General features: G+C 30.2%; 1 protein-coding gene and 2 long non-coding RNA genes across 3 annotated transcripts; 1 reads left to right on the top strand and 2 right to left on the bottom strand.

Moving 5' to 3' along the window:
- Positions 1 to 3,787: 3,787 nt before the first annotated feature.
- Positions 3,788 to 4,859, bottom strand: LOC121129651 (uncharacterized). Its single transcript, XR_005868469.2, has 2 exons — positions 4,353 to 4,859; positions 3,788 to 4,022 (listed from the first exon to the last, which is right to left on the bottom strand). It is a non-coding gene; the product is annotated as an uncharacterized lncRNA (long non-coding RNA).
- A 680-nt stretch (positions 4,860 to 5,539) lies between these two features.
- On the bottom strand, positions 5,540 to 7,905 carry LOC121129881 (uncharacterized). Its single transcript, XR_005868557.2, has 3 exons — positions 7,710 to 7,905; positions 6,603 to 7,653; positions 5,540 to 6,288 (listed from the first exon to the last, which is right to left on the bottom strand). It is a non-coding gene; the product is annotated as an uncharacterized lncRNA (long non-coding RNA).
- Positions 7,906 to 9,058: 1,153 nt separating this feature from the next.
- On the top strand, positions 9,059 to 9,535 carry LOC139907127 (zinc finger BED domain-containing protein 5-like). The gene has a single exon (XM_071893247.1). It carries the CDS (start codon positions 9,059 to 9,061, stop codon positions 9,533 to 9,535), a length of 477 nt encoding a protein of 158 aa, XP_071749348.1.
- The last annotated feature ends 6,393 nt before the right edge of the window (positions 9,536 to 15,928 follow it).

The raw sequence follows: 15,928 nt of genomic DNA, 5'->3' as shown, positions 1-15,928 counted from the left end.
TGAACACTAATTGTGCTATAATTCATATATACAAATATTTTATAGTATCAATTACTGTTGTTTATAGATTTAGAAAAATATTTTAGAATAATTTAATATTAACTTACATTATTTTTGCTAAATTTACACGACGATAGCTTGTTTAAGCATAAAAATTACACTGCTGATACTCTTGAGTACAGAGAAATCGTATAGTTAATACTTTTTTTATAAAAATTATATGATCTTAGTCGTATACAGGGTCGTGCACTAGAATTAAAGGAAACTTTGACCTGATCCACATCCTGTATGAGTTCATCCCCACCAAGATTTTCCTTTTCATACAAAAGATTAGGCGACTAATAAGATAAATCTTTATTTTTTTTAATTTTTACTCAGGTTTTGAGATGGAGAAACAAGATAATGACAACAAGATAAACATAATGTAGTAGGAGTATTTTGCTAATTTGAAAATTTCACAATTATTTGAATGTAAATAACTCCAGAGTTAATTATGCTAGATTCATATAGTTGATGCCATTTGATCTCTTGTTATTCCACATTGGTGCAATTAGTTTAGATTAGGTAATTGGAACTAATTCTGGGACAATTTATAGAAGATTAAATTTTTTCTTTATTAAGTAAATGGTAAGGATCGTTTTTTCAACATAAATTCAAACTAATGCAAATATTGACAAGCAAGAGTTGAAAAAGGATCAAATGTCAGCAATACCAACGGTTTCAAATTGTACGACAAGGTCTAATACAGTTTTGAAATTTTGATTTGTTTTCACTAATCGTTTATTGCTTGAAAAAGTGCATCACAAAGAAGAATATTAATTTAGGCCAGAAAATACAAATGTTTTTTTTGTATTTATTCAAAACTTGTGAATATTCAAAATATCAATTAATGCTAAAACCATAATTTGACTTTGAAATCAATATTTTCAACTCTGGGAACGTTTATACAAGTTTAATATTTTTCTTTATTTATTAAAATGATCACTCCCTGGAAGAATTTAGGCCTATGAATATCATATTGACAATTTATATGCTATTATCATCTATTAAATAGAACCAAAAATTGTCATTTTGCATTTTTTTCTGGATCTGATTAAGGTTCAAATATTTCCCAACTGCGGTGCACGACCTAAATAATATTTTCTTTAAAATGTGTTCTCTATCTACTACAAAAGACAATAATCAGAATACAAAATTATAATCAAAAAATTTTGAATCAAGAAAAATAAAAACGTTTGTATTAACGTTTTCCCCCTCCAAATTAAGAGAAAAAATTCAAGTAAAAAGGAAACCAAACGGTACTCGACAAAAGCATGCAAAATATTGTTAAACATCTTTCCACAATCTTCACAGGGATCATTAAAAAATAAAACAGTCTGTCGAAATCTGGAATTGAGACGTAATTTTTTTTGTTTCGACAACTCTATACTAAGAATTCTAGAGTGTACTAGTCCAAAACTCCGGCAGTTTCAATTTTCTTACGAAATTTTGACATATCTTCTTGGATAACATCAGCATATAAAGGGGAAATTCTCATCTTTAAGTGGATGCAAATGATATCTTGAGATTTTGAAAGGGGGAATCCGATATTTTCCATGATTTAAGAGGGAGCTTAAGGTGGGTTTCAGGTCATGAGCAGTAATTATTTTACCATTTATTGCTTCCATTTCTAAGTCCCTTAGAAAGAATGCATATTCCGTACTCTATAGCACATACCTTACCAACACGTATGACTGTTTTGTGAGAAACACTCGTCAAGAAAAATAATTTTTACAACAAAGACTTATTTTAAATTTTATAAAATGTGTGTTTGTTTTTCTTCAAATCTTTAGTAAAATATTAGCTACAATGTAATTGTTTATTTTTCTTAAATTAAATTAGGGCTGGTTTTAGGACAAGAGTTTGACCTGGGGGAAAGACTTATGTCTTTCGTATTTTTTTCTCATTAATTTTCTCATTGATAGAAAATAAAATGAGGTACTCTATATGACTACATTGTGGAGTTTTTTTTCCAGAAAATACTCTCTATTGCCCATTTGAAATTATGTCCATATTTTATTTGAAAAAAATATTTCTATCTATATTGAAATTAAATTTTTTATAAAAAATCATATTTTTTTTTCTTTTTTATGGACTATTTATAGAGATTTCTTCTTAGTCTATATATTTTTTTCAATTTTTACATTATTATATCTAACGCAGGATTCTCATTCAAAAGTTAGGCTGGAACCGACCTTAATTTTGAGAAATACAATTTTGAGAAATACAATTAACACCTAAATTTTGAGAAATACAATTAACACCTAAATTTTGAGATAAACCCATTATTACTGCCTCATTTTGTATTTGTTTCTATAATAATTAAATATATATTAAAAATCATTTTATCAATTAATTTATAAACATTAACATTGGATCACTTTCGTCATCAAAATATTCCACAAACAAGCAAGTTTTTTTAAAGTAACTCAACAAGTATATAGTTTAGTAATATATTTTTTTTCGTAATTTCTGGCAAGTTTTCGTTTAACAAATCCAGATAAACATATTTTTTAAATATGGGCTCCCGTTAGTTAATCATAAATATTATGAAATTTATGTATTTTAAATTTTTATATTTAAAATAATATTTTTTTATATATAATATATTCTCTATTGAAATGTTTTTCATTATTTTTATTTGTGGCGTCGCTAAACTCTTTTCGTAGGGGCTCAAACTCTCTTAAAAGTTTCTGAAGCCTCAAAAATTTTTATTATATGTTTCTATATGTAATAAAAACAAACTAATTGAAATAAGTGATTGCATGAGGGTGTTTATATTTTTAGGTGCAAGCCTCCTCAAATGGTGAAGATGAGCAATACTCCTGCTTATCATTATCACCAAAAGTATGCCAGCTGTTTTTTATAGCCCATGGGTCTTGCTTAATTATGTTTTGTAACCCGATCTGACCTGAAAAAAAAAAAAAAGTTATAAGCAATCTAGAATTAAAGGAAACTGATTTAAATAAATAATTAAATATAGGATTTTCGGCTGGTGTAAAACCCAGAAAAGCCCCAAGAAAACATGTGATCTGAATGAAAAAAACTCAAAGTATGTATCTACTTTTTATATGGGCTTAGGGTGCTTATTTTCTGGTATTTTTATGAACAAGCTTCTTTTTTCTTTTTGGCAATAAACGTTATTTTATAGTTGTTGTTTTTTTACTTACATAAATCTACTGATGCGTTTATACTTGTATTCAAGGGTTCAATTTTATATTGTTCTCTATAGTACTTTGTTTGCGTATACACTCACAATGCTTTATGAACCTACATAGGCTTGAATGCTTTCATAACAATAAGATGTAATAAAAGCAACAAACATTAGATTAATTTGTGGTGAATATACCTAAAGAAAGAAACACTGACCCAGGCAAATATTTTTATGAGTAAGAATATCTGAATGGGTTAATGTAATGAGAAAAAAAGAGCAAGTAGAATTAGTGAAAAAGATACAGCCTCTGAATACAGGGGAAAAAAAATACTTTTCATGCTATCTTGAGTAAAGGAAATGAAATCTCCATAAATTAGAGATGTATTCAAAATAAATAGGGAAATTCAATAATCATTCTCATTTCAATGCTTCTTTTTTCATATCCTTATGTAAATTTATATAAAAGGACTTGTCAATATTTGAGTGATAAAGAGTTTTCCGATTGCAAAATGTAATATATATTCATAGTTTTTGACAATATAGTAAGTAGCATATTAAAGGTGTGGACACAAAACTTGCAATAACATGACTAAATTACAAAATGCGTGATTTTTAATAAATTTGGTCAATTTGTGATATGTACAAATAGTATATATATTAAGCTAATTTTAAATTTAATATATTCTTCGGCACAACCAATAACAGCCTTGACACGACGACGAAAAGATTCTCGATGAATGCCGTGTCCATAGTGTACAACACTACAATGATTGCAATTGGAGGCGAACTTTTACTGCTCCAACAGTTTTACCGAGTGGTCCATTAAAATCTGAAAACTTGGAATTTTAAACTTCAACAAGATATATTTTTTTAATTAGCAATAGAATTTCAACAAAATTAATACAATAAATAGATTTGTGTCTGAGCTCTCTTTATGATTGATTTTGGATATATTCCTCTGGCAGAACGTCCCAGTGCTGGACGATAATGGCTTTGAGGACCTCAGTGTTTCGTCGATGGAGACAAATGGTCTTCCACCTTCGACATCAGGGCTGTATGGGGGGGCAAAGTTATCAAAAAAGAGTTCAAAAGAACTCGAAAGACTCATTAGAAGTGGATTTCTTTCATTATAGGTCAAAAGTTGCTTCTCCATACTCACAAGGCTCTTTCCACCCACTTTTTTGATGGCTCTCTATACAGTCCTAAGCGAAACCCTGAGATCTCTTGCGTCGGCCCTCATGGACTTGAGGGGATTGGCCAAGGCTGTTTTTTTAACTCCATTTGTTGAACTTTTTCCTCCTCAACGTTTTGGACTTGTAGACTGCGGATATGAAGGTCCTGGAGACATCTAGCTTCTTAAAGTGCGCTAAAGGAAATTTGTCGATCACATTCAAGAGTCTTGACTTGTACATAAGCTAAGAGAGGCCATGTTTATGCTTTAATATATCGAAATATGATATATTATATCGCTCAACCTTAATTACTTATTCAATAATTAAGTGTTCAGATTTCAATGGATACACTCGAAGACATGGGCTAAACCAATGAGTTCTATTAAGAGCTCATTGGGTTAACCAAACCTTGTTTGTTTGTTTTTTAAATATCGCTTGGTTACCTAATTAAATGGCACAGCAAGTTTTGTGTCACCATTATTATTATTTTTTTGATCAGCTGCGTTTGTTTAGTAAACATTTTACAACTTCCTTACTCTTTATTATTGAATGGGGTTATATGTAGAAAGTTGTTGGAACCTACACATCCATAATTATTTTTTTGGGATAACAAATATTATCCTACAATATATATTTAATGTCATAATTTTTAAAAACTTTCTTGAAGTACACACCTATATAATGAATATCAGAGGGATGTTATATAGCTACTTACCTAATAGGTTTTGTGACCGTCAATATAGATGTTCCGTGTATATGTATGTATAATAATATATTAATATGAGCCATTCTGGATCAATGTTACTAGAAAAAGGTTAGGCAACAAGGCAAGCACAGCAGATTCATTAAATAAATCTCTTTCTATTTCTGGAGACGTCATTGGGGCGAGCCTTGGTTATTGACTATTCATTCTAATACATAAATTTAAAAAGTAAAAATTAAAATAAAATTTCATAGTATCATTATCATAGTAGTGGATATTTGTCAAAACCTAAGAGGCGTTTCATACCATCGATTCCTGAAAGACCTTCCAATAAGGAAGGCTTGTATTTTGGCTTCTTGAAGAATAGACAAATTCAATACTAATGAACCCAGAATTTGTGCTCAACATTTTGATCCTTTGTGTTTCATATATTGTATAAATGAACTTTGTAATTAATAAAATATAGCCTTATTTCAGAGAGTTATGAAGGTTTATTTAGAGTGATATAGCTTAATAATATAATGCATAAAAAATTATGAATGAGGGATTATCTAAATTGATAATAATTAAACTTTAAATACTAAATTGTTCAAGCCTTCTGGCTTTAGCATTAGCTTCTTGCACTCTTAAATTATAGTTGAGTGATTTAATTCTAATGAATGTTCGCACTTTAGAAAAAAACACAAGCACTTCTTCTGATGACAAAAATCCTGATTAAAAAGCTTACAGTAATTATTTTGTTTTCTTTTGGGACCATTAAACCCCCCCTTTGAGAGGTGCATTAACCAGAAAGCAAGCAATGCTTCATCACGATGTACTTGCGAGGAAATGGTACCAAGTACTGGATATTTTTCATTAAATTTTTTTGCAATATACCCAGCTACATAGCTCAGTCCTTGAACATTGCAATCCCACTTTACATTCTCAGAAATTTCAAATAATTTTGATACCTGACATGATTTTATAAGCTCAAAATCATTCAAAATTTCCTATGAATCAATCTGGGACTTCAGCTCATCCATATGTTCATCGATGGACTCTGGCGTTATCCCAACACTTTCAAATATCTTGGCAGTAAAACAAGGACCATTATCATTTTCTTCTTCCATTTTTACTGAAGAACATAAAACTGTGCGTGTTTTCCAACTAATAAATTTTTTATCCTTGATTGAACTTCGACTGGTGCTGGATGGGAATTATCAACGGATATACCACGAATTCTGAAAAATAGTTAAACCTCCATTATTACTTATTATTAGTATTAAAAATTAAGTTATTTCATACAAAATAATTAATTAAATAGAGGAAAATTGAGTAAATTAAGAAATATTTTACTTTAAGTATGTACGTGTTAAAGTAAATTCGTCTTAAATTACCGACTAAAGAAATTCTTGATTTAATCTGGCAGTCAAAATATAATTAAGAGGACCATTTTCCACTAAGTCAGTATATAAGGATTTTAAAGATTTGATTGACATTAGTGTGCCTTTTTGCCATGGAAGATAACTATTTAAGTATCCATAACCTGACTTACTAATAATTTTTATAGAATGAATGAGAACTTCCATTTTGTCTAATACGAATTGCTGTTCTTCCCAATGTATTCCAAACCCACATGACATTTCCTTCTTATCGAATCTTCTACGGGAATTTAAAATATTGAACTAAGAGTCAAATGCAAGAATTAATTCTTCTTTTAGTTTCGCGTCTTCTTTATCAATTTTCATTAATTTAAAAGATATCGCTTTAGCAGTTGTTCTTGATAGTAATTGAGCTGCATATGAAACGCGCTTTCTAGCATTTCCCTTGCAATTTAAATGAATGTCACTGAGTTTATGTGCTATCTTAAAATAATTGCCATCTTGAATTGGAACTTTTTTAAATCCGACTTCTCAAGCTTAGCTGAACGTGTGCCATCCCTTGAAAATGTAAAAAATCCTTTATCTAGCAGATGATCACGAGCTCTCTTCAATAAATGGTATTAATACATTACATTTCTCATGTTTCTTAGTCTTCAGATACCTGTTTTCCTTACGCAAATTTGAAATATCATTTTCTGCTTTTAAAAGTATTTTCTTAAGGTAATCATTTTCTGTTATATATATTGAATGAGGCTGTATAATGTTACACTGAATGCTGGTATCATTAGGAGATACTTCTTTTGAATTATCTAGGGTAGCTTTTTGATTCAAATCTTCAGACTCTGGTGTCTTATTTGACAGAATGATATAATCCATAAGTCCCAGGACCTCATTTTTCCTTATTCCATCGGCAACTCTGTTAACTCTATCTTTTTTTTGGGTTTATATAGTCTTTTTGGACAGGTTGGAATAACATTAGGTTCCAAAAAAGGTTTTAGTTTGAGTTCTCAAAAGTTCATTCCTCAAGTTTCTTTTGAAACACAAAGGATCAAAATGATGAGCACAAATTCTGGCTTCATCAGTATTGAATTCGTCTTTTCTTCGACAAGCTAAAATCCAAGCCTTCCTTCTTGCAAGGTATTTCGGGAATCAGTGGTATGAAACGCCTCTTGGATTATGACAAATAGCCACTGAAGAGACTCTTGTAGTTTTACTTTTAGTTACCTAATTAAATTAAATATATAAATAATCTTAATAATTTATTCAATTTAAAAACTTACTTGGGGTATTATATTTAGTAAAATATCGGTTATGAAATATCGAGCTACTATGATAATAACAACTATTATTTAAATTTTTACTTTTTAAATTTATGTAGTAGAATGAATAGCCAATAACTAAGGCTCGTCCCAATGACGTCACCAGAAATAAAAAGAGAGGAGATTTATTTAATAAATCCCCTGTGCTTGCCCAGCCATTCTCTTGTTGCCTAACCTTGTTCTAGTAACATTGTTCTGGATTCTCCTCATGTAAAATAAAGTGTCTCATAATAAATATGTCTCATTATCCTCATATATCATATGGCACATTCGATAATCCAGAACCAACCTTAGGGAATATAATTGAAGAACTTAAAAGTAAGAAGTTTGACTTTATAAAATCAACCTCACTTATAAACCAAATGGATCAACTTTCCATTAAGAAAAGACTTGGGAATCTTTCTTAACCCCTTTACCTCTTACTTGCTAGAAAAGAATCACCACAAAAGAGGCATCAGGATGTGTCCAAGTAATCAAAAACCGATCGCTCACATAAAGGAGACAGCATATATTATTTTGTGGAGCTACAGAGCACTAAAAGAAATATACAAAAAAGTAGCAGATAATGTGGCGAATAATTTTGGAGTACATATTGGCATACTTAACTGGAAACCAAGAAGGGAAAAAACACTGGAAATCAAATACGCGAAACGATCATCAAACGACACCATCTAAAAAGATATATTACGAATCGTGTATATGTCAATCAAACTAGTAAAAAAAAAAATGGCCCGAATTTTATCATTTTAATAGTTTTTATTGATGTTATTTATATCCGTATTTTACATTATGTGAACATGTTGTTCTAATGAAGTCATTTTAACCTAACCTTCGTTTTGTTTATATATATCCTTATGACACCAATATTATGTTTTATGGAAGATTATAATTGAACGCCTAAAAGTATGAATAAAATCTAGCCTTTTGGCCAAGAAAAAAAGTTATAAAATAAATGTTTAGACAATATCAATTAGTTAAAATAATAGTGTTCCTATAAGTCAGTGGTTCCCAACCTATGGGTCGTGACCCCGAACGGGGTCTCTAATCAATTTTGAACCGAGCGTCAATATTATATAAAACACGGTAAAAAATGAAGACAGTTAAATGAATAAATTTATTAAATAAAATGAAGACAGTTATATAAATTCATACAATGAAAATAAATTTAACAGTTCCTTAAGTCACTCAACACAACGTTTGAGACGGTTTGTTTTGGTTGTGCCACCGCTGTCGCTCCTCCCATCAGGTTGTTGTCGCACTTGCAGTGACACGTTGTTGGCTTTATTCGAGTGATTCTTAACCCTTTAGAAATGAGTGTAAGAAAGAGAAGATACAGCGATGATTTCTTGAAGTGGGGATTCAATGACATATTTAATACAGGTGTGGAAAGACCACACCGTGAAGTATGTTTGGAAGTTCTTGCCCATGAATCTATGAAACCAGCTAAACTTCAAAGACATCTCGAAACTAAGCACCCCGCTTTGAAAGATAAAAGTATTGATTTTTTTAAAGCAAAAGTCGATGGCATCAAAAGTCGCCGCCTTGATAGCAGTGGATTATTTCAAAACAAAAATTTAGCCGCAATTGAAGCTTCAAACACAGCTGCATTAAAACTAACACAAGCTAAAAAACCAAACACATTAGCTGAGAATCTAATTTTTCCATGCACCAAAGATATTCTGCGTCTCATGATCGGTCCTGAAGCAGTAACTAAATTATCGCCTCTATCCGTGTCAAACAATACAGTAACACGAAGGATAACAGATATGTCCGAGGATATTTTATGACAAATTATTCAAGAATTAAAAGAAACTCCTACTGGGCTGTTCAGCATACAACTTGATGAAACTACTAATGTGACAAACTTTGCACAACTTCTTGTGTATGTTCATTATTATAAAAATAAAAAAAAATAAAGGAAGATCTCTTTTTTTTTGTAAGCCTCTGCAAATGTTAACTACAGCTGCTGATATTTTTGATTTAATTGATGATTTCTTCGAAGAACATTCAATCGAATGGGTGAAATTGTGTGGAGTTTGTACTGAGGGGACACCTGCAATGCTCGGTTCGGTTGTAAGTCTGGCCTCCAAGCGTTAGTTAAAAAGGTGAGTGCAGAAGTAATTGAGACTCACTGCATGATTCATCGACAAGTTTTAGCTACCAAGACGTAGCCTGAACCATTCAAAGAAAAGTGCTTAACCGAGTGATTAAATCCGCAAATGTCGTTAAATCAAGGTCACTTGCAACACGGCTCTTCAGAATTTTATATGAAGATTTGTGTTCAACCCATGAAGTACTATTGTTTTACACAGAGGTAAGGTGGCTCTCGAAAGGAAAGGCGTTGAAGAGATTTTTTGAATTGAGAGGAGAGCTGCAAATATTTCTTGATTCTCAAAATGCAACCGAATATGAATCATTGTTTACGGATTAATTTACGTTGTGCAAATTGGCATACATGGTCGATATTTTTGCGATATTTAATAGTATTCATACAGGATTACAGGGTAAAGATAATACAATAATATCTTTTTCTTAAAATATATCGTCTTTCAAAATGAAATAGGAACTCTGGGCCAACAAAATTAATCAAAAGAAATTATACTTGTTCCCGACACTTGCACAACTTGTTGAAGAAGCGGCAAATGAAATGGACATCGAAGCCTTGTATGGGTTGATACAAGAATATTTGAAAAATCTTACTTTTCAAATAAGAAAATATTTTCCTGAAGAATGTTCCAAATGTTTCCCCCTTACAATCAACCCTTTTAATGCCAGTGTATCTGATGTCCCTGAAGCAGCAGAGGAAGAGCTCATCAACTTAAAAACAGATTTGAAGCTAAATCATGGTTTGGTGAACTGCAATTACAAGATTTTTGGGCAAATCCAGTAATATCAGAAATCGCAATAAGGAATTTATTGCCGTTCCCAACAACTTACTTATGTGAAACAGCATTCTCCCAACTTCTCATCCTTAAAAACAAGTACCGAAATAAATTATATGTGGAAGACGACTTGAGGTGTGCTATATCGACAACAGAGCCCAGGATGGAATTGCTAGCTGGCTAAAAAACTACAATACCAGCCGTTTCATTAAGGTCAGTTCATAAATATACTTTACATAACGGTGTGAAATTTGTTTGTTCGAATAATTTGGAATTAATTAATGTTTTGTAGGAGCTTTGAAATTTTTCATGAATAAGTTTTAAATTAATCATATATTTACGGAATGTACAGTTACTTCACGAATAAATCGCAATATATGACAGTTTGTTATAGAAAAAATAAATGTGTATAAGATATTTTAAGGATTGGGGTCGCTTCCTGATTGCTTCTTCTAATATGGGTCACTATATTTGAAAAATTCCTCAAAATTTACATTTTATTGGTAATAATTTTTACTTTGATCGCGCTCCGATATGCTCAAAAAGATTAAATTATAGTTATTTTGGAATGGAGGAGCCAAAAAATAAAAGCTTTTTGTTTAAGAACCTCACATGATATCGCTCAGGATTAGTATATTTTTTGTGTCATAAATTTCGGACGTAGTTTTTACACATATTGAAAATAACTATTTTACAAATATTTATCCAATTGTTAAGGACTATGGCGCAGGCCTGCACTGATAGAATACATATGAGCTGGGGATTTTCACTCGACCACTCAGGATTAGATTGATCTGAATTTATGTGTTAGGAACAGTCTTCCCCTCCGAGGATCATGTATTCTTCCCCTATATTTTTTCACTCTAGTTTCCAATTGTGGAAATTATTAGGTATAACTTTGTATGATACAACATCTTTAAATAAATGGGGGATGGACGTTGTTTTCTTCTATTAGTTTTTTTTACAAAGCGATGGAGAGTTGCCTATTGCAGCAAAATAAAACTCTCCCTGAATGATAATTTTGCTTACTCAATATACTTATCATTTATAAATTGAAAGTTGTATTTGAAAAGAAAAGTAACCATGATTTTTTTAAATAAATATACAACGTATGTTGCGCCCATAACAACATACTGTCACACCACTTTGCCGATAATATATTTTTTAGTTTTCCCCATTAATATTTATGAGGGAAGACTAATTAAAAATTAGAGCAAAAATGTTAAGAATTGGACTTGATTGGCAGGCTTTTGATTAAATAAATATCTGATAAAAGCTAGAGTACCTAGATATAACTTTTTTTATTCGCAGGGTTTTTTTTGTAGGAAGATTTTGTCCTTGGGGGATATTGTAGAACTGTGTATCCTTTTACCATAGCCAAATTTTTCTAAGAAAAAGACTTCTATTAATAAGCTAAGATAAGTATTAATTTATAATGATTTATTTTATTTACTTATAACATTAATCAGAACATGGATTTGATTTCTTAATGCATGTGCATGTCTAATTAATCCATTAATTTGATTAATTAGCTTGATTAAGCAATGTCAAGACGTGATTAATTTTATTCATGTTTGGTGAACAAATCAAGTGGATTAAAAAGTGTATTTTTATATAAACACTTCTATATCTACATATATTGAATAAATATTGAAGTCATTTCATACAGAAGAATGGGAAAAGAGAGAGGAAATATTTTTACAAAATTGAATTTATTTCCAAGAGCATTCAATTCTTACTCACTAAGATAAAAAGCCGAGTTAGATTAGATGTATATGAAAAACGATCTAAAATATAAGAGTCAAAATGAAAATTAACAATATTGATGACCTGTCACATTCCAGACCGCAATATGTACCGCAAGATAATATTAGAAATAAAAAGATTTAACAGAAAAACATTTGGAACACATTGAAATAAAAGATGCAATTGTCAAAAATATTAAGCTAAATCTATTCCCTGACCCGTTTGGCTTTACTTTCGAATTTAAAAAAAAATTCGTTGGCCTCTTGACTCCTTTTCTACTCTCTTTTTTATGAGAGCCTCTTGGGTTTTTTCCTATATTTGCATTGAACGGACAAATCGTCCTGATATCAAAAGCTAACAAGGGTCTGGATACCTGAAAGTTAACCATGCAAGACTCTATATTATATAAATAATATATGATTGTTCTTCTAAGATAAACTAAGGAAAGTTTTACATTCATTGCTTATTGCTCTACAATTTCTATTAGAGATATATTTAAATTATTCTACTCTACAACGCGATTTTTAAGGTTATTTTTTATGCAAACTGAATAAAAATTAAACTAGGGTAATTGGTACTCCCACATTTATTAGGAGGCACTTCCTGAAGTGCATGGAATAATTAAAGCTTTAGAAATAATAATAAGACAAAAACTCCATCTCCACCGAAAGTAAAGTACATCGTTACATTTTGTGAATTTATGTCTTTTCATGATGTTGTTAATATTTGAATACCAGAGGGACCCCCGCAACTCGAATTGGACTTGATTCCATATTTTGGAGAATTACCACTCAACAAGATCTCACAATCAAAGACTCAAGACTTGACTTGGACTTGATAGCATAGAGACTCGAAAGTTAGTTTATACTGAACTTACAAAAAGCCTAAACTCTATGGAACTTATATTATAATTATGGACTTAAATTGTGCTCAAAAGAAATTTGATCAAAATATTCCAGGAATTGGGCTAACATTATAAGGACTTTACTTTCGACTATGACTCAAGGAGTGTCTATTTGAGTAACATTTGTTTCCAAATCGTCTAAACTATTTAGACTCATAATATTTGCAAACAATTGTATCTTCCAGGATCGTATGTTTTGCCTTAAAATAATATCCTGTATTACAAGAAAAAAAATATCTAATGTAAGTCGCATTTATCCTCTTTTCCAGGATTATAAGATACTAATATTCTTATTTAATCTCTGATAAATATTGTAATTATAACCAAATTCCAATAAATCAGATTGTTTTGGCCCTGGATTTGAAATTATTTCCATTGAATTTACAAAAATTATAATTTAAAATGTGTAGTTTTTCAAAACATGTATGTATTTGTATTCATTTATAGCCATTATATGCCTCTATAATATAATTTTAGGTGTCCGAGTTCATTTCATTAATAATTTTAGTCTTCCATTATATACGAATAAATAGTTGTAAATAAAGTTTTGTAATATTTGATGAATTGTTATTAACTTAAAAAAAGGGATCCTAATCATGTATAAATTTTCCCTAATGGCAAATTTGGAGTTTCAAAAAATGATTTTTGTCCTCCAAATATCTTACAAATGAATAGTTGATACGTAATCTGGTATAATGTATTCTTTTTTTACACAAATTTACTGACTTTGCACATCCAGACTGTTAGGAAACCTGCATAAATTAATTGCAGTATATATTGGTTGAAATTGAGGATCGCATTTTTGAAAGATTGGGAGTATTAAAAGTACATAGTCTTATAATTTGAAATAAATAATTTATCAATCTTATAGATTAAGATAAACTTTTATTTTAGATAATACGATATTTATTATAATACACTTTATTATATTCTATATTAAATTGATTTAGTTGTTTGCTTGAAAAAGATAATTGTTCAATAATTGATATTAATAAACTAAAGTATTTTGGTTCTATTTTGACAGTAAATAGTGGTGACGTTTGGTTTCGATTTACAAAATTAAATACAATGGAGTTGAATGTAAATATAAGGAATATTAATTCAAAATGTTCCAACTTTTTTTATAGAACTAAATTGATTTAGACTAAATATACAATAAAACTATTTATTTACATCTCAAAATAAATAAAATTATTCACAAATTTAATAATAATAAAAAAATCAATATTTGCTTTATTAACAACTATAATTAATTATAAAACATAAATATAAACAAATACGAGGTGTGTTCAAAAATTAAGAGAACTTTTCAAATTTTGCGGCCTAGGTACATTTGGTATGCTCTTTTTTTCTTTTCTTTTTTTGATGTTGGTATACTCGCGACAAAAATATATTTACTGTTTCAGCCATATAATATAGTTATTTTGTTTGTGAGAGGCCTAACGGTTCAAAGTATATTGTGTATTCGTATTGCATTTTGCTATTCAAAAACATAAAGGAAAGAATTTGGATCAAATTTTATGTAAAAAATAAAAGAAAGTGCTCCAAAACACTTGATATGTTGACAATGGCATATTGTGAAACTATTCTGAGTAAAAAAAAATGTTTACATGTGGTAACATCTTCCAAGATGGCAGGGAAGATACCAATGACTCGCTTTGGACGCCCCAGCACGTCCAGAACAGATAAAAACGTTGAAGAATTGACGAAAATTGTTTTTGAAAACCGTCGAATCACTATCAGAGAAGTTGCTGAGGACATTGACAAAATCGGTTCGTTAGTGTGATAAAATTTTTAGAACGTTTTGGGTATGAAACGAGTGTCCGCGAAGTTTGTTTGAAAATAGCTTAATTTTGAGCAAAATAATTGTTGGATATTTTAAGCAAAAACAACATCACAATTCACCATATTCATTGGATTTGACCCAATGTGAAATTTTCTTGGCCCCAAAACTGAAGAGACATATGAAAGGATATTGATTTGCAATGATTCTGTAGGTAAAGCCTGCATCGATTCTTCAGAATTCAAGGCTATGCAGAAAAGTTATTATGAGAAGTGTTTCAGGGATTGGAAAAAACGTTGGTACAAGTGTAGTGTATCTGAGGGAGATTACTTAGAAGGGGCGAATATAAATAAAGATGAAGAAGTAAATATTGTTTCCTAAGAAAATAAAAAGGCCCTTTACTTTTTGAACAAACATTACACTTTTATAATGGGTTCTTATTTTTGAATGCAGGTGGTAGACAACAAAAAACCTTCAAACAAGAATAATCTTCTAATTGCTTTTATACAGACTGAGAACGTTAGAAATAAGATTGTTCCTGTTCAGCCTCATCAAACATATATATTAGACATTCCTAATCTTAAATTCTCAATACCAAAAAGATTAACATTATTAAGATAAATAAAATGAGTTTTTCCCAATTGTATTGACGTTTAAGGAATTGATTTAGTTTCAAAAAAGTCCATAATTAATAGTGTAACAGATTCATTATCATTTTTGGCGTATTTAATCCTCGAATAATAATCTCTACGTTCAGTTTGGACATGATGCAAGTGTTCCTTAATACTGTCATTGATATTAAATATCCGATCAACCAAAGGGTTAGTTTGTATAATGGGTTATTAGATAGATTTCTAGTCAATTT

This window comes from Lepeophtheirus salmonis, chromosome 14, assembly GCF_016086655.4.
Source record: "Lepeophtheirus salmonis chromosome 14, UVic_Lsal_1.4, whole genome shotgun sequence".
In the NCBI taxonomy this organism is placed as follows: domain Eukaryota; kingdom Metazoa; phylum Arthropoda; class Copepoda; order Siphonostomatoida; family Caligidae; genus Lepeophtheirus; species Lepeophtheirus salmonis.
The sequence above is the reverse complement of the archived record's forward strand: the minus strand, read 5'-3'. Positions and strand labels throughout refer to the sequence as shown.

What these genes read in the sequence shown, in the direction of transcription:
- LOC139907127 (XM_071893247.1), top strand. Translation starts at nt 9,059, where the DNA reads ATGAGTGTAAGAAAGAGAAGATACAGCGATGATTTCTTGAAGTGGGGA.